Source organism: Saccopteryx leptura, chromosome 2 (assembly GCF_036850995.1).
Source record: "Saccopteryx leptura isolate mSacLep1 chromosome 2, mSacLep1_pri_phased_curated, whole genome shotgun sequence".
NCBI classification, from domain to species: Eukaryota; Metazoa; Chordata; class Mammalia; order Chiroptera; family Emballonuridae; genus Saccopteryx; species Saccopteryx leptura.
Genome location: NC_089504.1, coordinates 213,842,654 through 213,868,631, shown reverse-complemented (window position 1 = coordinate 213,868,631; position 25,978 = coordinate 213,842,654). Strand labels below are relative to the sequence as shown.

Sequence of the window (25,978 nt, the reverse complement as noted above, 5' to 3'; positions counted from 1 at the left end):
ATATAAGCTACTAAGTGAAAGAAGTCAATCTGAAAAGGCTACTTTTCAACTATATGACATTCTGGAAAACCATGGTTACAATAAAAATAATAGTGGTTGCTAGGGATTAGGTGGTGTGGGAAGGGTTGAATAGGCACAGTACAGACGATTTTTAGGATAGTGAAATACTCTTCATGATATCATAATGATGGATACATATCATTTTATATTTGTCCAAACCCATTGAATGTACAACACAAAGAGTGAACTCTACGGACTAAGGGTGATTATGATATGTCACTGTAGTTCATTAATTATAACAAATGTACCACTTTAGAGGGGAATGTTGATAATGGGGGAGACTATGCATGTTGTAGGGTAGGGGGTAAGTGGGAACTCTCTGCACTTTACCCTCAATTTTGCTGTGAATCTTAAACCTCTCTCTCACTCTCTCTTTTTGTGGGACAGAGAGAATGACAGATAGAGACAGACAGGAAGGGAGAGAAATGAGAAGCATCAGTTCTTCATTGTGGCACCTTAGTTGTTCATTGATTGCTTTCTCATATGTGCCTTGACCAGGGGGCTACAGCAGAGTGAGTGACCCCTTGCTTAAGCCAGCGACCCTGGGCTCAAGCCAACAACCTTGGGCTTCAAGCCAATGACCTTTGGGCTCAAGCCAGCGACCTTGGGGTTTTGAACCTGTGTTCTCTGTGCCCGAATCTGATGCCTGATGCTCTATCCATTTCGCCACCTCCTGGTCAGGCAACCTTAAACCTCTCTTTAAAAAATAGTCTTAATTTTAAAAAGTAAAATAAAGCAAAAGAAAAAAAACCAATCTTTTGGAAAATCTATATGCCTAGATGGTTTCACTGCCAAATTTTATCAAATATTTAAAATAGGGTTAAAGCCAACTTTATATAGTCTCTCATATATTTTTTAAATTTTAATTTAGAATAATTTTAGTCTCATAGTTACAAAAATAGCACATAGAATTCATTCAGTTTCCTGCTGTAACATCTTTTAAAACCACAGTATATTATCAAACTATCCTAAATTTTTCTTAGTTATAAAGGACTATATGATTATTGTGCTAAAAAATTTCAAGAGTTCAAAAGTGATGAAGTAAAAAATGAAATCTGTCTCATACCCACCTGAAGCCAGATAAATAAATCACTCTCTGGGGTAACCACTATTAGTAACTTGTTAGGCATTCCTCCAGAATATTTTTTGCATATACAGAGATAAACATACCTACATTTCATGTAAATGTAGTTTTATTTATTTTTACTAGTTAGATCATCTTGTATCTATATTGTTTTTCAACTTGCAGTTTTTACTCAATAGAATATCATTAATCTGTGTGAGACATCCCTGCCCCTCAAATCCTAGGGTATTTTTTTAAGGCCAATTGTATTTAGTAGAAATCAGGTATGGTAACATTTTTATTTCTTCCTTCTTCATTATTTTCCCTTCTTCCTTCATCCTTCTTCCTTCTTCCATCTTCCTCTTCTTCTTTGAGAAAGTGTCTCCCATTATTTGCTGTTAAATATAGAGTTCACTTCCACCCTTGTTCCTGTGACCTTGAAGAGTTGTTGATAGCTTTTAAGACTAGGATTTTAGAAATTATGTTGCTGAGTTAGGGTCTTGGTGATATTACAGTCGTCCCTCGGTATTTGTAGGCCACTGGTTCCAGGACTCTTGGGGATACCAAGATCTGCAGATACTTAAGTCCCTAATACAAAATGGTGCAACACTATTCAACATAGTACTGGAAGTCCAAGCCACAGCAATCAGACAAGAAGAAGGAATAAAAGGCATCCAGAAAGGAAGAAGTAAAACTGTCATTATTTGCAATTGACATGATATTGTATATAGAGAATCCTGTAGACCAGTGATTTCAATGCTTTTACACTTGGAAGACCAGTGAAAATAGAATTATTTTGGGGACTGCTAAGGCAGAAATCACCCTGAGTATAAGCAAATTCGACTAAGATCATTTCATTGGGTCTATAATCTTCATACAACATCAGGGTGGTTAACACTTTCATGAGTCAACAACAAAATTTCTGGTGGACTAGCAGGTGAAAAACACTGCTATAGACTCCACAAAAAACCACTAGAACTGATAGGGCATGCATTCACTACAGTAGCAGGGTACAAAATAAATATCCTGAAATCAGTTGAATTTTTATACACCAATAATGAACTATCAGAAAGGGATACAAAGAGAACAATCCCATTCACAATTGCTTCAAAAAGAATAAAATATCTAGGAATAAATTTAACCAAGGCAGTAAAAGACCTGTACTCAGAAAATTATAAGATACTGAAGAAAGATATTAAAGATACAGATAAGTAGAAGCATATATAGTATTCATAGATAGAAAAAATTAATATCATTAAAATGTCCATACTACCCCAAGCAATCTATAGATTCAACACAATTTCTATCAAGATACCAATTACATATTTCACAGAATTAAATATTCCAAAAATTTATATGGAACCACAGAAGACCCTGAAAAGCAACAGTGATTTGAGGAAAAACAAAGTTGGAGGAATCACACTACCTGATGTCAAACTATATATACTACAGGCAATCAAAACAGCATGATTCTGGCATAAAAACAGACATACAGATCAATAGAACAGAATAAGGCACCCAGAAATAAACCCATACCTTTATGGTTAATTAATATTTGACAAAGGAGGCAAGAACATACAATGAGATAAAAGTAGTCTATTCAATAAATGGTGTTGGGAAAATTGGATAGATACATGCCAAAAAAAATGAAACTACTTTCTTATACCATGCACAAGAATAAACTAAAAATGGATTAAAGACTTAAATGTTAGACTTTAAAAAACTTAAAATGTCTAAAAGAAAACATAGCCAGTAAAATCTTGGACATATCTCGTAGCAATTTTTTTTCTGATATATCATCTTCAACAAGGGAAGTAAAAGAAAAAATAAACAAACGGGACTCCATCAGACTAAAACGTTTTTGCACAGCAAAAGCAACTCACTGAATGGGAGACCTTATTTGCCGATATATCTGATAAGTGCTTAATATCCAAAATTTCAAGGAACTTCTAAAACTCAACACCAAAATAGCGAACAATTCAATTAAGAAATAAGCAAAGGATCTGAATAGACACATCTGCAAAGAAGACATAGAAATGTTCATATAAAAAGATGCTCAGTGTCACTAATCATCAGAGAAATACAAATTAAAACCACAACGAGGACCTGGCTGGTTGACTCCGTGGTAGAGCATCTGCCCAGCATGTTGATGTCTTGGGTTCAATTCCTGGTGAGTGCACACAGGAGAAGTGCCCCTTTCCTCCCCCCTCTCGCTACTTTCTTTCTCTCTCTCTCTCTCTCTCTCTCTCTTTCTCTATTTTCCCCTCCTGCAGCCATGGCTCGATTGAGATACCACCTCACACCTGTCAGAATGGCTACCAGCAATAAATCAACAAACAACAAATGTTGGCGAGCATGTGGAAAGAAAGGAACCCTCGTGCACTGTTTGTAGGAATGCAGATTGGTGCAGCCACTGTGGAAAAAAATATAGAGTTAGCACAAAAAATAAAAAATAAAAAATACAACTGCCTTATGACCCAGAAATTTCACTTCTGGGAATATATCCAAAGAAACTTGAAACACCAATTTGAAAGAATATATGTACCCCTTATGTTCATTGCAGCATTATTTGCAAAAAAGCCAACATTTGGAAGCAGCCCAAGTGCCCTTCAGGAGATGAGTTGATAAAAAGCTGTAGTTATTTACATGATGGAATACTACTCAACCATAAAAATGGGAAATCGTGCCTTTTGCAACAGCATGGATGGACCTGGAGAACATTATGCCAGTCAGAGAAAGACAAGTACATACGATTTTGCTTGTAAGTGGAATATAATGAACAAAATAAACTAATAAAATAGAAACAGACTCATAGATATGGAGAACAGACAGCTGTCAGAGGTGATGGGGTTGGGGGACTGGGTAAAAAAGATGAAGCGATTAAGGAAAGAAAAAACTTATAGACACAGACGACTGTGTGGGATAGCAGTATGGGGGAGGTGGAGGATGGCAGAGGGGTGATAGATGGTGATGGAGAGAGACCTGACGGGGTGGTGAGCATACAGTGTAGTGTACAGATGATGTGTTATGGAGTTGTACACCTGAAACCTGTATGATTTTATTAACCAGTATTGCCTAAAAAATTAAATAAAAATTCAAACATAAAATGGTGCAGCAGTATTTGCATAACCTACACACATCCATACACACACACACACACACACACACACACACACACACACACACACACACACACACACATACAGTATGTCCGTAAAGTCATGGTGCATTTTTGACCGGTCCCAGGAAAGCAACAAAAGACGATAGAAGTGTGAAATCTGCACCAAGTGAAAGGAAAACCCTCCCAGTTTCTGTAGGATGATGTGGCAGCATATGCGCATGCACAGATGATGATGTAACACCGTGTATACAGCGGAGCAGCCCACGGCCATGCCAGTCAAGATGTGGACGGTATAGAGGAAAGTTCAGTGTGTTCTGTGGCTCGCTAAATTCTAATCCGTGACCAAAGTGCGACGTGAATATTGGCACGTTTATAATAAAGCGCAACCACATAGGAATAACATTAGTCGGCGGGATAAGCAGTTGAAGGAAACCAGCAGTTTGGTGGAGAAACCCCGTTCTGGTAGGCCATCAGTCAGTGACGAGTCTGTAGAGGCTCTACAGGATAGCTACCTAAGGAGCCCTAAAAAATCTGTGTGTGAGCCCACATTGAACTGCACTGAATAGGTATGAAACTGGGAGAGTTTTCCTCTTATTTGGTGCAGATTTCACATTTCTATCATCTTTTGTTGCTTTCCTGTGACCTGTCAAAAGTGCACCATGACTTTATGGACACACTGTATATATATATTCTTGTTATCATTTCAATACCTAAAGCAATGTAAATGCTGTGTAAATATACTGCTCACAAAAATTAAGGGATATTTTATCGCTTCATATTCATTTTTGAAATATCCCCTAATTTTTTTGAACAGTACTTGTTATGCTTTATTGTTTAGGCCGCCCTGGTTAGCTAACTGCGGCTCGCAAGCCACATGTGGCTCTTTGGCCCCTTGAGTGTGGCTTTTCACAAAATACCACGTGCAGGCGCTACCTCGATAAGGAATGTACCTACCTATATAGTTTAAGTTAAAAAAATTTGGCTCTCAAAAGAAATTTCAATCATTGTACTGTGATATTTGGCTCTGTTGACTAATGAGTTGCCGACCACTGGTAGGGAATAATGACAAGGTAAAAAAGTATATATTTAGTACAGATGCAATTATCATAGGCCTAACTCATAGTGCACATTAGCAACCACATAATTTTTTTTCTGAACAGCTATTGGTTGAATCTGTGGATATGGAACCTATGGATATAGAGGGCTAGCTGTATTTGGGATTTTGCATTTATAATACAGCGTGAGTTTGGTTCGTGGCTGTGGAGGCCAATGTGAGCCACACATCATACCTCTACCTAGAGCAGTGATTTTCAACCATTTTCATCTCATGGCACACATAAACTAAATTATTAAAATCCTGCGGCATACCAGAAAATATGTTGTTTGCTGATCTGACAAAAGAAATTGGTATACTTTTTGATTCATTCACACCAGTTAGCTATTGTATTGGCTGATGTCACTTTTTTATTTGAAAATCTAATGGAAAAGAGGCCAGTGCCCCTGACTAAATAGTCATGTATTGCATGTTTTAAAAATTCTTTCAGCACACTAGTTGAAAGTTGCTGACCCTCAGAGGACTAGTAAGAATAGCTGCTGTTCCTCAGACCACCAGTGAAGCTAGTTGTGAGGCTAGTCCTTTAGGTGCCTGTGTGCTCAGCCAAGAGAGAGCTCCACTCTGAGATTCTCTATGGCTATTGGGTCAGGGTTACCCCAGTTGGGGAGCTGGGCTCTGCTGTTTGTCTCTTTAGTGTTTACTGAACTTGGGATCAGAAAACTTGGATTCAAAGTTCCTTTTCTATTAGCTTATTCCAGTCATGGGCTGCTTAACTATGAGGACCCATTCTGAGACATGTATCGTTAGGCAATTTTACATTGTGTGATCATCACAGAGTGCACTTGTACATGCCTAAATGGTATACCCTACCACACATAGGCTGTGTGGTACAGCTTATTGCTCCTGGGCTACAAGCCTGTTACTATACAAAAGTAATATGAGATTAAATCAAACACAAGGAAAGTCATGTATTAAGAGTTGGTAAACACGAGATAAATGAGGCAGCTGTCAGTTTAACAGCTACTCTTTTACGGCAGACTTTTTCTTTGAAAGTAGAAATTGTACACTCTTAATGATAAAAAGTATAGTGTAGTAAACACATAAACCAGTAACATACAGTTGTGTATTACCAAGTGTTATGAACTATGCATAGTTTTATGTGCTGTACTTTTATATGACTGCTAGCACAGGTTTATTTATACTAGCATCACCGTAAACATGGAATGTGTTACCCTACAATGTTATGAAGTCACTAGGTGATAGCAATCTTTTACCTCCATTTTTATCTTATGGGACCACCATCTTATTTGTCCATCGTTGACTGAAAAATCATTTGACAGCCATGGCTGTCGTATTGTTTCTCGATTCTGTTTTGGATTCTGTTTTGCTCTTTGTGTGGGTGGAAGTTTTGCATTCACTGGCGTGTTGAGTTAGTTGGATACATGAAAATATGGTAACTGGTTACATGTGAAAATGTGTGGCTGGTTATGTTCAGTTGGTTCAGTAAAATAAAAAATTGAGACAGCTTTTAGGATATCATGAACATCCAACAGGGATGTTGTGGGACCATCATCATAATCAAACAGAACAGCTTCATTATCCCTCAGAATTCCCTCAAGCCCTTTGTAGTTAGCCCTTCCCTCACTTCCATCCCTTGGCAGCCACTGTCTCTTCTCTGTTTTTATAGTTTTAGCTTTTCCAGAATGTTATGTAAATGGAAGAATTCAGTATGCAGCCTTTTGAGCCTGACTTCTTTCACTTAGCAATATGCATATAAGAGCTATCTGAATTGGTCTATATATCAATAGTTTGATACATTTTACTGCTGAATAGTACTTTGTCGTGTGGATATGTCATAGTTTGTTTATCCAATCACCAGTTGAAGGACATTAGTTTTACATTTTTTCCATTACGAATTAATCTTTAAAATTTTTGGAACTTTAGAATATAATTTTCATTTACCATTGTTGTTTTAGGTGACATCACTCAAAAAGGATATGAAAAGAAAAGGTCAAAGTTGCTTGCACGTTATATACCACTTATTCAAGGTAAGCAGTTGTTTTGTAGCAATTATGTTGTCTCATAAAACTTGATTAAAAATTGATTTTAGAAGTTAGCATTGGTACATTTCTTATTTTTCCTGTATTTCCTATTGAGAAGGACTGAGAAAATAATGTGTCTAATATTAAATAACAAAATCTAGGCCCTGGCTCGTGGCTTGGTACATAAAATGTCAGCCCAGCATATGGATGTCCTGAGTTCAATCCCTGGTCAGAGCACACAGGAGAAGCAACCATCTGCTTGTCTCCCCCTCCCTCTTCCTCTTCTCTCCCTCTTCTCCCTTTTTTCTTCTCCCACAGCCAGTGGCTCAGTTAGTTTGAGCATGGCCCTGGGCCCTAAGGATGGCTCGGTTGGTCTGAGCATGGCAGCCTCAGATGCTAAAAATAGCTTGGTACTTTAGCATCGGCCCCAGATAGGGTTGCTGGGTGGATCCTGGTTGGGGCACATGTGGGAGTCTGCTTCACTATCTCCCCTCCTCTCACCTAAAAAAATTAATAATAATAATAAAATCCAAAGGCACAGATTATAATTTACAGCTCTGGTTAGATCTCATTACCAAATAGGATTTATTTTATTTTAATGAATATAGAATATTATTTTTATGATTGTAGTAAGGAACGTTTTCTTACTTAGGTTTGAAGCAAATAGTTTAAAGATGTCAGTTCTTTCCACCTGAGATTGATCTGTAGAGTCAGCACATTCATCATTTCAACAAATTTTTTGTTTGTTTATTTTGTTAATTTTAGAGAGAGAGGAAGGGAGAGAGAAAGGGAAAGGAACATAGATCTGTTCCTGTATATGTCCTGACTGGAGATTAAACCGGCAACCTCTATGCTTCAGAATGATGTTCTAACCTACCAAGCTATCCCACCAGGGCTCAAGAGAGGTGTGTTTTTCTTTAGTGTGTGTTTAATTTAACAAGCTAATTCTAAAATTTAAATACAAGTTTAAAGGGCCAAGGTATTCAAAATATGCTCAAAAAAGAAGAATGAGGTGGGAGGATTTGCCTTACCAGGGTATGAAGAACAACTGTCAAGCTGTCATCAGGTAAACAGCATGACTTTGTACAAGGGTAGTGTAAAGCCAGAAGCCACGGCTACCAACATAGCAGCCTGGCCCATGCAGGTTCGCATTGGATTCGGACAGTCGGTAAAGAAACAGCGGAGCCGGCCCTGGCCAGTTGGCTCAGCGGTAGAGCGTCGGCCTGGCGTGCGGGGGACCCGGGTTCGATTCCTGGCCAGGGCACATAGGAGAAGCGCCCATTTGCTTCTCCACCCCCACCCCCTCCTTCCTCTCTGTCTCCCTCTTCCCCTCCCGCAGCCAAGGCTCCATTGGAGCAAAGATGGCCCGGGCACTGGGGATGGCTCCTTGGCCTCTGCCCCAGGCGCTAGATTGGCTCTGGTTGCGGCAGAACGACGCCCCGGAGGGGCAGAGCATCACCCCCTGGTGGGCATGCCGGGTGGATCCCGGTCGGGCGCATGCGGGAGTCTGTCTGACTGTCTCTCCCCATTTCCAGCTTCCTAAAAAAAAAAAGAAGAAGAAAAAAAAAAAGAAACAGTGGAGCCAAAAACTGATGAGCCATCTTCTTTAATCCTAGCTTGCACCCGGCGGGCAAGTAAAAATTCGCACTGGGCTCCAAAACCCACTCACATTCAGTGCTCACAAAGCCACTGACTTATCCGAGTTTCCTAGAATCAGAGGTTTCTAGCTCACCAGCCTTATTCTCCTCAGTTCCCCATCTCCTTCCTTATCCCAGATACAAACTCTGCACAAACTGGCATTTCACTCAGCACTCCGCCATCTTGGCTGCTTCTCCTGGCCACATAGCCTCTTTCTGCTCTCTGCTCTGCTCCCTCTGCTCTCTCATCTTAATCATCCCAGGAACCAAGAGAGCAAACTCTTGTTCTGCCCCCATTTTATAGTGTAGTTTCACAACCTTTAATCCGATATACAAAATAGGGAAGTCTCTAATACAAAGTCACTTCTCTGAGGCATAATTGGATTGTACCGCCCCACATCAAAAAGGGTGGGAAAGGCTTAATCCCAAAACCAAGCCCCAGGCTACAAGGATTCTGCCTGCCCAGAGAGACACACATTAATATCACCTGGGCAACGGCCTCCACATGGGCAGCGCCACTTTAACAAAGTGAGCATAATACATTTTATCTGCCCAACAATCCACCCCTATGCTCACTTTACTACCCACAATCTATACCACCGGCATCCCTGTGCAAGGAAATTAGAATATTACACAAATTACAACAGCAAAAATCATACAGTTTCAACAATTACAAAGGTACACTTCACCAGTCTCTTGAGCACTTTGCCCAAAGCGCAAAATGTCCTCGGCCTTCTTTCTAGCCATGGGAAAAGCTTCCCGGGGCAGGGGAGTGCTTCCAGCAAAGCCACCCCCCACCCCCATCAGGGTATTTTACATTGTCCAAAATCCGTAATCCGTAAATCCATCCAACAAAGGATCCAATGCCCACTCTGGTCGTAGTCCAGGAAATCAGTCCATGCATATGGGGCATCAGCCACCCCCCTCATCCCTGCCGTCCTGGCAGGTCTTACACTGTCCCAAAGAGGGGCACGTGGCAATGGCAGTCAGCATTTCCATCTCTGCTCCAGAGAGCATGACAGCGTCCACCCCTATGCCCCCAAATCGCAGACCTACCATGGGCATAATAAGAACTCCTTGCTTCTGGGCTTTCATCTTATGGAGACTGCGGATTGCAACTCCAGCCCAATTCTCCTCATCCTCCAAAGATGAACTGAAAACACCAGCTACCGTTGCCGGTCTCGAGCCCCGGGCTGCTGCAGCCTTCTGCTCCGCAGACCTTGCAGCTTCAGCCTCAGCCTCAGCCTCAGCCTCAGCCTCAGCCCTGGCCTCCCGCCGCTGCTGGCTCTCCGCAACATCCAGGGCAATCTGCAACTCACGAACCTCTGAATCCTCCTCCAGCGTTTGCTCCATTTCCAGGTGAATCTCGCAAACCTGGTCGGCCTCCTCCTCCAGCACTTCCTCCAGCTCCAGCTCCTTCCACCGCTCAGTTTGCAGGTCCCGGGCAGCCTCTTCCACAGAGCTCTCAGTTTCCTCACACATGGCTGTAAAAGTCAGCCAGCCTACATTCCCCAAAAGGACAGCCATGGGGAACCCTAACACTAGCCAGTCCTCTACTCCACCACTCAAAGGCTCCTTGCCGATCTGTATCGAATCCTGCCACAGACTACGCCAAATGTAAAGCCAGAAGCCATGGCTACCAACATAGCAGCCTGGCCCATGCAGGTTCACATTGGATTCGGACAGTCGGTAAAGAAACAGCGGAGCCAAAAACTGATGAGCCATCTTCTTTAATCCTAGCTTGCACCCGGTGGGCAAGTAAAAAACTACACACTGGGCTCCAAAACCCACTCACATTCAGTGCTCACAAAGCCACTGACTTATCCGAGTTTCCTAGAATCAAAGGTTTCTAGCTCACCAGCCTTATTCTCCTCAGTTCCCCATCTCCTTCCTTATCCCAGATACAAACTCTGCACAAACTGCCACTTTAACAAAGTGAGCATAATACATTTTATCTGCCCAACAGGTAGTCAGCTAGTTGAGCAGAACAGAACATGGAGCCCAGGCACAGATGTGCACATGGTGGAGACCTGGCTTATGGTAGTGACAGCAATGCAGGTCATGGTGCCGGCCCAGTTTCTTACCCACATGTAAGCTGTACAACACTGGACACAAATCAGTTCCAGTGTATGATAGACCTAAATGCGAAAGGCAAATACACAGGTATCCCCAAATTACAGCCTGTGGGCCGCATGCAGCCCCCTGAGGCCATTTATCTGGCTCCCCGCCGCACTTCCGGAAGGGGCACCTCTTTCATTGGTGGTCAGTGAGAGGAGCACTGTCTGTGGTGGCCCTCCAACGGTCTGAGGGACAGTGAACTGGCCCCCTGTGTAAAAAGTTTGGGGACGCCTGCTATAGCACCTTGAGAAGGTCATATAGGAAATTGTCACCATCTTGAGACAGGCAGAATTTCTTGTTACTAAAGGCACCTAAATGCAGCACTCATAAAGGAAGAGATTAGTGAATTAGACTCCATTAAAATGAAGAATTTCAGCCTGATCAAGCAGTGGCACAGTGGATAGAGTGTTGGACTGGAATTCAGAGGGCCCAGGTTTGAAACCCTGAGGTCACCAGCTTGAGTGTGGGCTCATCCGGCTTGAGCGTGGGGTCACTGGCTTGAGCGTTGCATCATAGACATGACCCCATGGTTGCTGGCTTGAGACCAAAGGTCGCTGGCTTGAGCCTAAGGTCACTGACTTGAGCAAAGGGTCACTCGCTCTGCTGTAGCCCCCCCCCCCCAGGTCAAGGCACATATAAGAAAGCAGTCAATGAACAACTAAGGAGCTGCAACAAAGAATTGATGCTTTTCATCTCTCTCCCTTCCTGTCTGTCTGTCCCTATCTGTCCCTCTCTCTGTCTCTTTCACTGTCTCTCTCACACACACAAAAAAATAGTAACTAAGAATTTTATTTTATTGGAAGTCATCATGACGAGATTACAGACAAGCCATGAACAGGAGAAGAGAATTGTCCCACAAATAACTAAACTAAAAGCAGTATTGTCCAATAGAACTTACTGGGATAATGGAAATGCTCTGAGGCTACAGTGTCCAGTATACTTATATACTAGCCACTAGAGCTTTAAGCATTGAAATATGGCTAGCAGTGGGAGAATGAATTTTTAATTTAATTTTAATTAATTTAAACTCAAATAGCTAGAACATGATTAAAATAAAAAAGGCCAAGTAGAAAAAATGGGCTGAGAACTTGCGTTAGCATTTCAGAAGAGGAAACCCTAATGGCCAGCAAGCAAACAAAAGGCAGTAATCAGAGAAATGCAGATTAAAGCCTGTCCTACCTCAGATTGTTAGATAAGATTAGGATGGTGGGGGCATGGACCGCTAGTTTTTCTGGTAAAGTTGAAGGTCAGAGTTGACCAAAAATTCTCCTTCAGGTACATAGGTGCCCTTGAGAAACTTTGAATGTTTGTACTTGTGTTTGCCTGTGCACAAGAGTATGTATTGTATCCTTCAACTGCCAGTAATTCGACCACCAACCAACAGAATTCATTCAGGGAAAGCTGAAGACCTACATGTGTCAGCAGGGATGAAACCCATAAACATGTGGGGAAGGAAACACAAAGAAATATCAGCAGGATAAGTTAAAAACATGCCAAACTGTGCTATTTAGGAACCTTTACATAGTTGATAAAGAAAGGTAAGAATTGGAGTACCCGTATTTTGGAGTGTTTAAGCACAGGGATGTCCATTTATATGTACATCAGTTTGCAACACACCTCTTCACAATCCATGGTGCATAAGGCTCTGTGTGTTTTCAGCTCCGTTATGAATGTAATTTTATTCATTCACAATAAACAAAGCCAGTAGCAGTACTGATCAGAATTGCTATGAATATACATGTGTATGTATGTATATATGTATACATGGATGGTCATATTCTAAAGAGATGAACTTTGATTTCCGGAGAAGTTTCCATTCTCTAGTGATAATAACTGATGACTCTAAACTATAGGCCTTGAAACAACAGGGACAGTCTCTTTCTCTCACAAATCTGCAGTTTTGGCTGGTCTGGAGGGCAGTTGTACCCTGTCCACAGAGCCAGTGTCCTGGGGGCTCCTCAGTCAAAGCTGTGGTGTCAGTGCTGGGAGACTCAGGTAGCCAAGCACAGGGCTCCTGTGCTGCTTTTGTCCCCCTCTGTCCTCTCATGTGTCTTTTCAGTGTGTTGTCACCGAGAGGAAACATTGAAACAGGTTGGAGCTGTGCCACCTTTTGTGACCAGCCTCAGAAGTCATACAGCATCACTCTGCTACACTGTCTCTCAGGCAGTCACTGATTACCAGGGTCCAAGGCAGGGTACACTGCCTTTTTTCCAGGAGCAATAAGGGCTGGAGGAGCCAGTGGGGCTGGAGTCCTGCTGGCCATTTTTATGAGACGTTTTGAAGCAAAGGCTAAATTAAACTGATTATCTGATGATGTACAACTGAAGGTTTTACTTTGTGCTGTTCTCAAATATCAGCAAATGAGGACTTGGACGGCACCAGTGGTTTTGTTTAATGATTCTACACATTTGTACCCCATTCCTTTACTCACCACACTGTGTCCTCAGGGCCTATGTGGTCACGGGTGATGGACATGAGAGCCGTGGGCCTGGCCATGAGTGTGGAGAGCTGTCAGCATGTTTGGTGTGGAGATGGTGAGCAGGAGTCACAGGCCACGCACGGTAGTTGGGTCTGAGTCTGAGCATTGTGGTCTGCTGTTGTTATCATCTGTGCTCTCTTTTCTTTCTCTACCAGTTCACTTTTTTTCTGCCTGTGTATAAGGGCAACTGATGACACCTTCATGGTTGCTTAGTGGGCTGTGTCTCACTGAGGGTGCTGACACTATGGATAGTGCCAGGAAAAGTGACTTGGGTCATTTCAGACTCAGGAAATGTTTATGGTGCAGAAATACACTTTCAAAGGACCTTCTCTAGAGAGCCTGACTGAACAGTTGCATGTGTGGTGCTTACAGGACTCAGGATTGGGCTGTGTGATGGTCACCTTTCTTGTAAACAGTGACAACAAAACTGGGTGCTGTGGGGAGAGACCTGGAAGGACATTCACGGCTTCCCTTGGCCTTTTTGGGGTGGGAGGGCCAGCATAGGATGTGTATGCTCAGATCGTTATTTTTGGTACAGTGCGTGCTGTTTAAAATGTTTTTTTTTTGTTTGTTTTTTTTTTAAAAAACACAAATGGTTGACATAACACATACCTATAAAATTGTGTTTCAGGAGTGGACCCATCCCTCCAAGCCGAGCCTAGGACCCCTGGGCCCTCACAAACCTCAGCTGCAGTGCCCAAACAGCAGAAGCCGCGGCCCGCCAACTCGCGGGACGAGCGCTTCCGGTCAGGTAGGGACCAGGGATGGCAGGCCTCCGCTCTTGGACTCTAAGTCTTTGGGTTATTTTTTGCTTGCTAAAAATGTCTGCTGTGAAGAAAATATTTTCACTTGAATGGTAATTTACCACATCATTTTATTTTTCAAGAAAAATTTAACCTTCACATAACCATGGTATGTTTTAGTATAGACAGTAGTATAAGTGCTCACTTCTTGGGGGATTCTTATAAAGCTTAACCATTCAAAAAATTTCTTCAAATGTTTGGTCCATTTTTCTTTTTAGAGCTTTGGGATTAGTATTCATAGTGTTTGTACACATGGAGCAGCTTTACCTGCTGTATTTTTTCTTTTCTAATTTTGGAGAGTCTTCTAATTAAATAACTGCACTTTGTCAGTGCTTTTAGGAATATTTAAATTTTTTTCTGATATTTTATTATCAGACCACCTATTTAAAAAATTAGTGTCTTCAATTATAGATTAAGTATCAGTAACTCTTGAGTACTCTGTTTCACATATTTTAACATTTTCACAGTGTGTGATTGTATATTTTCTTTATATTTAAGCTCTTTTAATAAATCTTTTTTTAATAAAGAAAACTTTCAGCAGAGACAAAGAAATTGACATTTTAGCCTGACTGGTGGTAGATAGAGCATTGACGTGGGATGCTGAGGACCCAAGTTTGAAACCCCGAGGTCACCTGCTTGAACATGGGCTCATCCAGCTGCTTGAGTGCAGGGTTGCCGGCTTAAGTCTGGGATCATAGGCATGATCCCATGGATGCTGGCTTGAGCCCAAGGTTGCTGGCTTGAGCAAGGGGTTGCTGCCTTGGCTGTAGTCCCTCAGTCAAGGCAGTATGAAAAGCAATCAATGAACAACCAATGTGAAACAACTATGAGTTGGTGCTTCTCATCTCTCTCCCTTCCTATCTGTCTCTCTCGCTGAAAAAAGAAAAAAAGAAATAGGCATTTTATTTGTTTGTTTGTTTGTTTTTGTATTTTTCTGAAGCTGGAAATGGGGAGAGACAGTCAGACAGACTCCCGCATGCGCCCGACCGGGATCAACCCGGCACGCCCACCAGGGGCAATGCTCTGCCCACCAGGGGACGATGCTCTGCCCCTCCGGGGCGTCACTCTGTTGCGACCAGAGCCACTCTAGCGCCTGGGGCAGAGGCCAAGGAGCCATCCCCAGCGCCCGGGCCATCTTTGCTCCAATGGAGCCTTGGCTGCGGGAGGGGAAGAGAGAGACAGAGAGGAAGGAGAGGGGGTGGGGTGGAGAAGCAAATGGGCGCTTCTCCTGTGTGCCCTGGCCGGGAATCGAACCCGGGACTTCTGCACGCCAGGCCGATGCTCTACCACTGAGCCAACCGGCCAAGGCCAAGAAATAGGCATTTTAAAGGTAAAATCATATGACCATATCAATACATGCAGAAAAACATTTGACAAAATCCAGCACCCATTTATAATAAAAACTTTCAGCAAAGTGGGACTAGAAGGGACATACCTCAATATAATAAAGGCCATATATATAGCCTACCGGTGGTGGTGCAGTAGATAGAGCATCAGCCTGGGATGCTGAGGACCCCAGTTAGAAACCCCAAGGTCACTGGCTTGAGCAGGGGTCCATTGGCTTGAGTGTGGGGTCATTAGCTGGAGCCCCAAGGTTGCCGGCTTGAGCAAGGGGTCACTGATACGGCTTGAGCAACCCCCCCCATCAAGGCACATATGAGAAGCAATCAATGAACAACTAAAGTGAAGCAATTGCAAGTTGATACTTCTTATTTCTCTCCTCCATCTCTCTCTCCACTTCCTATCTTGGTTTCTATCTCTCTCAACATCTTAAGGCCATATATAATAAATTCATAGTCAAAACTAAGTGTTTCCTTTAAGATCAGGAACAAGACAGAAATGTCCACATTCACCATTTATATTCAATACAGTACTGGAAGTCCTAGCCACAGCAATCAGACAAAAAGAAATAAGAGGCATTCAAATCGGAAAGGAAGAAATAAAACTCATTTTTTGCAGATGACATGATACTGTATATAGAGAACCCCAGAGATTTCACTAAGAAACTACTAGAATTGATAAAGTAATTCAGTAAAGTAGCAGGATACAAAATAAATAGAAATTGGTGGCATTTTTGTATACCAATAATGAACTATCAGAAAGGGAAAAGAAAAAAAAATCCCATTTTTATTTGCATCAAAAAAACAGTAATAAATTTAACCAAGTTGTTTATGTAGAAAATAATGATAATTAATAAATAATAATACAAGAGTAACCTGTGTTTTACATATAACTGTGAACCTACTTTTGCCTCACTTTTTTGTGTATACAGTGGACTATTTACTCAGCCATAAAAAAAAAAAATGAAATCTTACCATTTGTGACAGCATGAATGGACCAAGAGAGTATTATACTAAATGAAATAAGTCAGTCAGAGAAAGACAAATACTATATGATTTCACTTATATGTGGAATCTAAAGAGCAGAATAAATGAACAAACAAAATTTAAACAGGCTTATAGACACAGAGGACAGGCTGATGATGGTTGCCGGGGGTGGGGGGTTGAGGGGGAGGAAACTGGGTGAAAAAGGTGAAGGGATTAAGATATACAAATTGGTAATTACAAATAGTCATGGGGATGTAAAGTACAACATAGAAATTATACTCAGTAATACTATAATAACTATGTATGGTGCTAGGTAGGTACTGGAAGTATTGAGGGTAACACTTAGTAAATTACATGATTGTCTAATCAATATACTGTACCACTGAAACTAATATGAAATAATATTGAATGTAAATTGTAATTAAAAATAAAATTTAAGGAAATGGCCATTTTGTTTTAAGAAAATCTAGAAAAAATATTAAGATTTTAAATGCTATGTCAACAAGGGAGTGTGATGAGTAATTTGAGAAATTTTTTAATTAGATAATTTCTTACCAACTTAATATATATTTATAAAAACTTTGTCACACTGGTAATTGTTTATTTTCTGATAATATAAATAATACATATAAAATATTACACCAAGGCCCTGGCCAGATGGCTTAGAGTACCATCCCGAAGCACAGAGGTTGCCAGTTTGATCCCTGGTCAGGGCACATACAGGAGCAGATCTATGTTCCTGTCTCTCTCTCTCTCTCTCTTCCTTTGTCTCTCACTAAAATAAAAAAATATTACAGCAAGTTTAAGGACAATGTAAAAATCACCTGAAGCCTCTGAATCCCAAGACACCACCCTCAGGACTTCACTGAATACCATTTTCAGCTTTATTCTAGTTCTAATTTTTTCTGAATATGAGATCTTTATCTTAAATTTGATTTGCTAATGTTTTCTCCTAGACTTTCTCTTGTATTTACAGTCTTTTAAAATGACTTGAAGAGCACACATTTTAATTTTAATGAAGTCCAATTTATCCATTGTTTTAAGTGGATAGTGATTTTGTTCTTGTATCTAAGAAATCTTTTGCTAACTTAAGGTTATAAATATTCTCACCTATGTTTTCTTCTGGAAGTTTTATAGTTTTAAGGTTTTACTATGATCCATTTTTAGTTAACTTTCATATGAGTTTGAGGTACAGATCACAGCTTACTTTTTGCATGTGGATATCCAGTTTGAGGAACATACACTGTCTCCTTTTTTGTCTAAAAGCAGTCACACATGTATTTCTGTCCCTGTTTCTAGACTCTTGTTTTTACTATGCTCTCAATAATTGTAGCTTAGTAATAATTGTTGAAATCAGTAGTGTTAGTCCTCCAAGTTTGTTCCTTTTTATTATTCCCATGTATATAATGCTACTTTTAAGATTTTTGTCTTTATCACTGGTCTTTAGTGATTTGATTATGATATGCCATGGTATAGGTTTCTTTGTTTCTTGTGCTTTGTTGAGTTTTTTCGATCTGTTGATTTGTACCTCTATTGTGTCAATATTGTATAGATTTTTAGTTTGGGGTTGTTTTATATATTTTTACTTATTTCTAAGACACTAATCAAGTTGAAAGGATGTGCTCATAGTTACTGCTGTATCTGCTGTAGGGACTCCTGGACTTGGACTTGTCTCTACCAGAAGCACCTTCCACAAGTGTTTCACTTTTATGTCTGGGAATATTTTTTATTAGATCCTTGCATTTAAATGATAATTTGGCTGGATATAAAATTGTAGGTTCAAAACTTTTTCTTTGGTACTGTGTTGCCTTCTTGTACCTGGTGGTTACTATTGAGTAATGTCCCTCTATTTCTTAATCCTTCATGGTGGTTTACTCTCTTGTTCTCTTTCTGGAAGCTGTTAGAATTATCTTGTTGCCTTTGATGCTTGTAAGTTTTATTTTAATATGTCCAGGTGTGAATTTTTTGTCTTTTTTGATTAGCACTTTATCAGCCATTTCACTGTAAGGTTTTAAAAACATCTTGTTGGAGAAAAAATTTAAATGTACATATGTTATCTCATGCACTTCTTCTCCTTGCACCTTTTTTCTACAGCGAGACAGACAGACAGGAAGGGAGAGAGATGAGAAACATCAACTTGTAGTTGTGTCACTTTATTTTTATTGATTGCTTCTTATACGTGCCTTGACTGGGGGCTCCAGCCAAGCCAGTGTCCTTAGGCTCCAATCCAGTGATGTTTGGGCTTAACCCTTTGAGTAGTATGAACATTCATATATGTCCTCATGCCTCCTGACTATCCAGAGTACAATCAATTTATTTTAAAAATGTGTAAGGCAACATTAAAAAAAGGCAAATGTATGCTCTTCTTGTTTCCATAAATTGGTTATCAAACAAACATGATTTTAAGTTAATAAAACTGTAACTGGTGCTAATTTTATTTTTTGGAAAAAAACAACAACTTACTCCCGAGGGTCAGTGAGCATGAAAAAAAAAAGCCAACTACCATAGGATCATGTCGATGTTCCCATGCTCAAGCTGGCAACTTTGGGTTTTGAGGGGGGGGGGAATCTTCAGCATCCCAGGTCAGTGCTTTATCCACTATGCCACCACTGGTCAGGCTTATTATGCACTCCCTTTTGTTTTTAGTAGGTTTCTCTAGAGGAGCAAGTTCAAGTCATTTGTAGTAGTTTATACCAACTACTGGAGACACATTTAAGTTAATTTGTTTCATCTTATTTTCAATTGGAGGGATTTATTTTTAATTTTTATTTTTAACTGTGAAAATATTTACATGATTTCAAAGTAAAATCTACAAACAAAGGAATATTCTATATAAAGAAAATATAGGACCACCAACATGTGAGACCCAGGAGTAGGCACAGGCTGAGCTTGTGTTCCTTTTACACTCAGTGAAAACCATGAAAATTAATTTTGTTATTTCATAACCGATATTATAAAAAGTGTTTTTTACTGTTGTTTCTATGTAGATGTTCACACTGAAGCCGTGCAAGCAGTTTTGGCCAAATACAAAGAGAGGAAAGTGCCTCTGCCTTCGAAAAGACGGTCTGTGCTCGTGCACTCATCTGTGGAGACCTTCACCCCACCAGGTACCTGACAGAAACGGGTCAGGGATGGCCCACAGGTGTTTCACATGCTGTGTGTCATAACTTCATTTCCCATGGAGTTGGAATAGCCTTCTGCCCTATAGTAAGGAGTTGGAAAAATTGAGATTAAAAATGTTTTTATATGTGCATTATTCCTTATCTTAAAATTTGTGTTGTACAGCTTTTACCCAAACAGATAATTGCTTTTTGCAGGACTTTTTTGTGTAGATTTTAGGTGTTTTTTTTTTTTTTTAATTAAGATGCTATTTATGTCTTTGAAAGAAGAAAAGAACCTAAAATGAGTTAGTAGAATTAATTATAGGTGTTACCTGGATTAAGAATATTTAAATTATTCGCTTATTTACTGTGTTGTTACCACGCCTTAAATGGGAGAGTAGAAGGCTATCTAGAAGGTTTTTAAATTTTACTTTGTTGTTTTGTTGTTATTACTATTATAAATGTAATCTTTAAATAGAGTTTATCTTTGTCAATGATGTTTTAAGCTTCCTATTAAATTATACCACAGTGTCAGTTTAATCACTTCATATCCATGCACTTCTGTTGCCTATCTTGTTATATAAGTCATGAAACTAGTGACTAAAAGCCAAACACCAGGTTCATAAGATAATTTAGTGGTTCTGGCAATGCTTCATTGCTAAAAAGGAAAAAAGTTTATACTGTTGAAAAAAATGTTAGAAATAGCTGTCAAATTATTCTTGATACTACCCAATATTTGAAGAACTTTAAAATAATTGTGAAACTTATAATAAAATGCACAATCATGTAGACTTGTTAGAACCTTATTCATGGTTAATTTCATTGAAGCAGTTGTTTGAGGGAAGCAATTCTTTCCAGAGCTCATTCCTGCTTCCCCTAAGAGGATGCACGTGAATAGGGTGAGGCCTGGGGGTGCATGGACTGCAGCCCCCACAGCTCCCATGCTTCCTCAGGAAGTGAGCTCAACCTTCCCTGTGGGTATCTAACCATGTAAAAGAGGTGTGGAGTTCAGAATGGATGTTTCATAGAAGCACTGGATGCTCACAGAGCATTTGACATTTGGAGTCTCCTTTGATATTTGAGACCCCACCAAGGAAGGTGTTAAAGCCATTTAGGAGTTGGGCATGTTTTTACTCCCAGTATGTGGTGCCCCAAGATTAAGTCCTCTGGGGGAAGCTGGGGTCATGAAACCATTTTTCCTGGGTAGGGTCCTTTTGATCTTACAGTTGGTTGATGCAGGCCCTTCTAAATGGAGGGCGACTTTTCAGATGACCCCTTGGCCAGTGTGGGTACCGCTGTGCAAGTATATAGAGCAGTGCAGTGCAGGCTGGGAGGCCTAGGTGCCAGTATGGGAACCCGCCCTCCTAGATGACACATCCCTACATCATGCCTGTCATCGTTATTTTAACCACAGACACGTCGTCTGCCTCAGAAGATGAGGGCTCTTTACAGCGACCTGGGCGACTCACCTCCACTCCGCTCCAGAGCCATTCCAGCGTCGAGCCCTGGCTCGACCGGGTCATTCAGGGCTCCTCCACCTCATCCTCTGCATCTTCCACCTCATCTCACCCGGGAGGGAGACCTGCTGCTGCGCTCGCAGGCCCCGTGGCCCACGCCCACATAGGTCAGTAACAGCTGCTGTGGCCCCCCTAGGACAGGGGTGCCTTTGCATCCATCAAGACCTACCTTTTCTTTTTTATCTGGAAAATGGCTTTTTGATAACAAAAGTAGTTCTGATGTTTCTGTGGTTTGGTAATCTCAGCTGCTGTGGCATGTGAGCCTTCACTGTGGACCCAGAGAAGTATATAATATCTCTTGAAGTGTGCCTCCTCCTGCTCTGGAGGGTGGGCTGGCACAGGTGTCAGGTGCAGGCTGGATGATCAGTTAGATGTGACTATGGTTGCTCCTGATGATCTCCCTTGGCCTGTAGCCATGACAGTGTCTCTGCCTTTGCTCTTTGCTTGTGTACAAAGTTGTGGGTCCATCAATTGTCCCTGTGCTTGGGAGGTCCAGTTTAAACACCCCTTCAACCTGAATAGGAATGTCAATCTAAGGTAGGTCATAAAGATGCATAGAACTTTTCCCAATCATCCAGTCTTTAAATTGCATTAATCTTAGGCAAAATTTTCACACCTTTCGTTATTTAAGATCACTTTTTTTTTTTTTCTTTTTCTTTTTCTGAAGCTGGAAATGGGGAGAGACAGTCAGACAGACTCCCGCATGCGCCCGACCGGGATCCACCCGGCACGCCCACCAGGGGCGACGCTCTGCCCACCAGGGGGCGATGCTCTGCCCCTCCGGGGCGTCGCTTTGCTGCGACCAGAGCCACTCTAGCACCTGGGGCAGAGGCCAAGGAGCCATCCCCAGCGCCCGGGCCATCTTTGCTCCAATGGAGCCTTGGCTGAGGGAGGGGAAGAGAGAGACAGAGAGGAAGGAGGGGGTGGGGGGTGGAGAAGCAAATGGGCACTTCTCCTATGTGCCCTGGCCGGGAATCGAACCCGGGTCCCCCGCATGCCAGGCCGATGCTCTACCGCTGAGCCAACCGGCCAGGGCCAACATCACATTTTTTAAACACAAATAGTAGCATTGTTAGCTGTGGCATGTGGTGCCCACAAGTGTGACCCTTGGAATAAGAAAGTATAGTCCTGGAGAAGATTTTATTTTGGTTGCTTGTTCATTTATAGGATGCAGGAATTTTTATTCTATTTTAGGACAAAAGAAAGGAACCAATGGAGAGAGAGGGGACTAGAGGTGAAGGGATAATTTATAGGTTGTGGTGTTAGAGGAGAGGGACAGGTCATGAGCAAGGACACAGTTGTTCGCCTTAGGAAAGAACTGTCCCCTTCAAGATAAAAGTTGTCAGTAAGGATGAGGGGAAATGTTTTAATATGTTGGGGAGGGAAGATGGAAGAGTTCTTGTCCAATGATCTTGATTTACTTAAGGAGGGAGTAAATTCTCATTTTCTAAGACAGCAGATGTGGGGATTCAGGGCCTCAAAAAGAGTGAAGAGTTTTATTTTATTTATTTATTTATTTATTTATTTAATTGTGTTTACATAGATTCTAGGGTTACCCCAAATGCCTCCCCCCTCCCCCCTATTCCCCTCAACATCTCCCTTTCCCCCCTCCCTACAGCGCCCTCCCCCCTTCCCTTCAGGTTTATCCTATCCTATCATCCCCTTTCCCTCTGTCCTCTTTTCTTCTGGTCCCTTTGATCCCTCCTCTGTCTCAATTCCGTTCCTCAGTTCTCATTATTCCTTGGATTCCTCAAATGAGTGAGGTCATATGATATTTTTCTTTCTCAGCCTGGCTTATTTCACTCAACATAATAGTTTCCAGGTCCCTCCATATTGTTGCAAAAGGTAATATTTCTACCTGACCTGTGGTGGCGCAGTGGATAAAGCGTCAACCTGGAAACGCTGAGGTTGCCGGTTCAAAACCCTGGGCTTGCCTGATCAAGGCACATATGGGAGTTGATGCTTCCTGCTCCTCCCCCCCTCCCCTCTCTATAATAAATAAATAAAATCTTTTAAAAAAAAAAGGTAATATTTTCTTCTTTTTCATAGCCCCATAGTATTCCATAGTATATATGTACCAAAGCTTTTTAATCCACTCGTCCACTGACGGACACTTGGGCTGTTTCCAGATCTTCCCTATTGTGAACAATGCTGCCATAAACATGGGGGTGCATTTCTTCTTTTCAGTCGGTGATATGGTGTCCTTGGGATATATTCCTATAAGTGGGATGGCTGGGCCAAAGGGCAGTTCCATTTCTAATTTTTTGAGGAATCTCCATACTGTTTTCCACAGTGGCTGCACCAGTCTGCATTCCCACCAGCAGTGCAGGAGGGTTCCCTTTTCTCCACATCCTCGCCAGCACTTATTCTGTGTTGTTTTGTCGATGAGCGCCATTCTGACTGGTGTGAGGTGGTATCTCATTGTGGTTTTAATTTGCATTTCTCTAATAATTAGTGATGTTGAGCATTTTTTCATTTGTCTATTGGCCATCTGTATGTCCTCTTTGGAGAAGTGTCTATTCATTTCTTGTGCCCATTTTTTGTTGGATTGTCTTCTTGGTGTTGAGTTTTACAAGTTCTTTATAAATTTTGGTTATTAATCCCTTATCAGATGTATTGTCAAATATGTTCTCCCATTGTGTGGTTTGTCTTTTTATTCTGTTCATATTGTCTTTAGCTGTGCAAAAGCTTTTTAGTTTGATATAGTCCCATTTGTTTATCCTGTCTTTTATTTCATGTGCCTGTGGAGATAATCAGCAAAGATATTGCTGCAATAGATGTCGGTGAGCTTACTGTCTAAGTTTTCTTATAAGATACTTATGGTTTCACTATTTACATTTAAGTTCTTTATCCATTTTGAGTTTATTTTTGTGCATGGTGTAAGTTGGTGGTCTAGTTTCATTTTTTTCCAGGTAGCTGTCCAGTTTTCCCAACACCATTTGTTAAAGAGACTGTCTTTACTCCACTGTATGCTCTTATCTCCTTTGTCAAATATCAATTGTCCATAAAGATAAGGGTTTATTTCTGGATTCTCTGTTCTGTTCCATTGATCTATATGTCTGTTCTTATGCCAGTACTAGGCTGTTTTGAGTACAATGGCCTTGTAGTATAACTTCATATCAGGAAGTGGGATACCTCCCACTTTATTCTTCTTTTTCAAGATTGCTGAGGCTATTCGTGTTCTTTTTTGGTTCCATATAAATTTTTGGAATATATGTTCTATATCTTTGAAGTAAGTCATTGGTATTTTAATCGGTATTGCATTGAGTTTATAAATTGCTTTGGGTAATATAGACATTTTAATTATGTTTATTCTTCCTAACCATGAGCACGGTATATGCCTCCACTTGTTTGTGTCTTCCTTGATTTCTTTTATCAATGTTTTATAATTTTCTGAGTACAAGTCTTTAATCTCCTTGGTTAAATTTACTCCTAGGTACTTTATTTTTTTTGTTGCAATAGTGAAGGGCATTGTTTCCTTAATTTCTCTTTCTGACAGTTTGTTGTTCATGTATAAAAATGCCTCTGATTTCTGTATATTAATTCTATATCCTGCCACCTTGCTGAATTCGTTTATTAAGTCCAGTAGTTTTTTGACTGAGACTTTAGGGTTTTCTTATACGGTATCATATCATCTGCAAATAATGATAGTTTTACTTCTTCTTTTCCAATTTGGATGCCTTTTATTTTTCTTCTTGTCTGATTTCTGTAGCTAGGAAGAGTGAAGAGTTTTAAACAGCTGCTGTTGAGAATTTGAAAGGGAGCCTGCATCTGCCCATGTGATAGCAGGGAAGAAGACTGTGTAAAGGTCACCAAAAATGTAAATGAAAGTTCTGCTCCTTACACATCTGTAGCTCATTAAGAAGATCATAGCTTCCTAAAGAGTCCTCATGCGACTCCATCTGCTTGTGCTATAGGTTTAAAAAGTGATGTCAGTGGTGCCTGGAAGCCAGCATTCCCACCCTGTCTGACAAACACTCCATAGATGGACAGCCCTGCTGCCCCCATGCAGGGTCAGGGATATGCTTTAGAAGTCAGACTCACAGAGCCCCATTGTGGCATGTCAGAACCCACAGAAAATGTTGCTCCTGTGCATTATTTATGCCTTTCTTGCATTTATATAATATCCAGCTTCCTGAGAAAAAAGAAAGAAAAAAAAAGTGTGACCCTTGGACTGTGTAGTTAGTGTAGTTGACTTATCATAACCCCTCTTATTACCTAGATGCAGAGGGGACATAGAAAGTCAAGTTGATTATAACTGACCTGAGATTGCACAGCTGGCTTAGTTTTCTTATTCCTGTTTATTTCCTTTGCTGTTAGTTGCTGTTCTGCTAACACTGAAGCAGTGCACTCATGACAGCCTGGTGTTTTGGTGGAGTCACAGTGAGTAGGTGCTGAGCTGCTTTATGTAAAATCTTGGTTGTTTGGCTGGACTGGGATTAAATTTGGATGTTTTCAGTGGTCAGCACCTTTAGTCTTGTTGTCCTTTGTGAGCACAGCACTGAGGCTATTTAAATTTATTGCGCCAGTGCAATAATGCTCAGCAGAAGTATGTTTCTGTTAAACATGTGTCTTCTACTGTCTGTGTGAGTCTTATATGAGAACTCAACAATGCTGTTCTCTGCTTCCAGTACACAGAGACCACTGGGTGGTATG

General features: G+C 41.0%; 1 protein-coding gene across 5 annotated transcripts in view; it reads left to right on the top strand.

The window, feature by feature from the left end:
- DIP2A (disco interacting protein 2 homolog A) overlaps positions 1 to 25,978 on the top strand; it is a 133,434-nt gene that overhangs the window by 46,621 nt on the left and 60,835 nt on the right. For 3 of the 5 annotated variants that reach the window (XM_066369955.1, XM_066369954.1, XM_066369953.1), the window contains exons 2-5: positions 7,275 to 7,346; positions 14,206 to 14,325; positions 19,692 to 19,811; positions 21,220 to 21,429. In XM_066369955.1, the coding sequence (XP_066226052.1) occupies positions 7,275 to 7,346; positions 14,206 to 14,325; positions 19,692 to 19,811; positions 21,220 to 21,429 (522 nt within the window). Of the gene's footprint in view, positions 1 to 7,274; positions 7,347 to 14,205; positions 14,326 to 19,691; positions 19,812 to 21,219; positions 21,430 to 25,642; positions 25,706 to 25,978 lie in introns of all 5 variants that reach the window. The other 2 variants (XM_066369952.1, XM_066369951.1) reach the window with 1 other exon arrangement.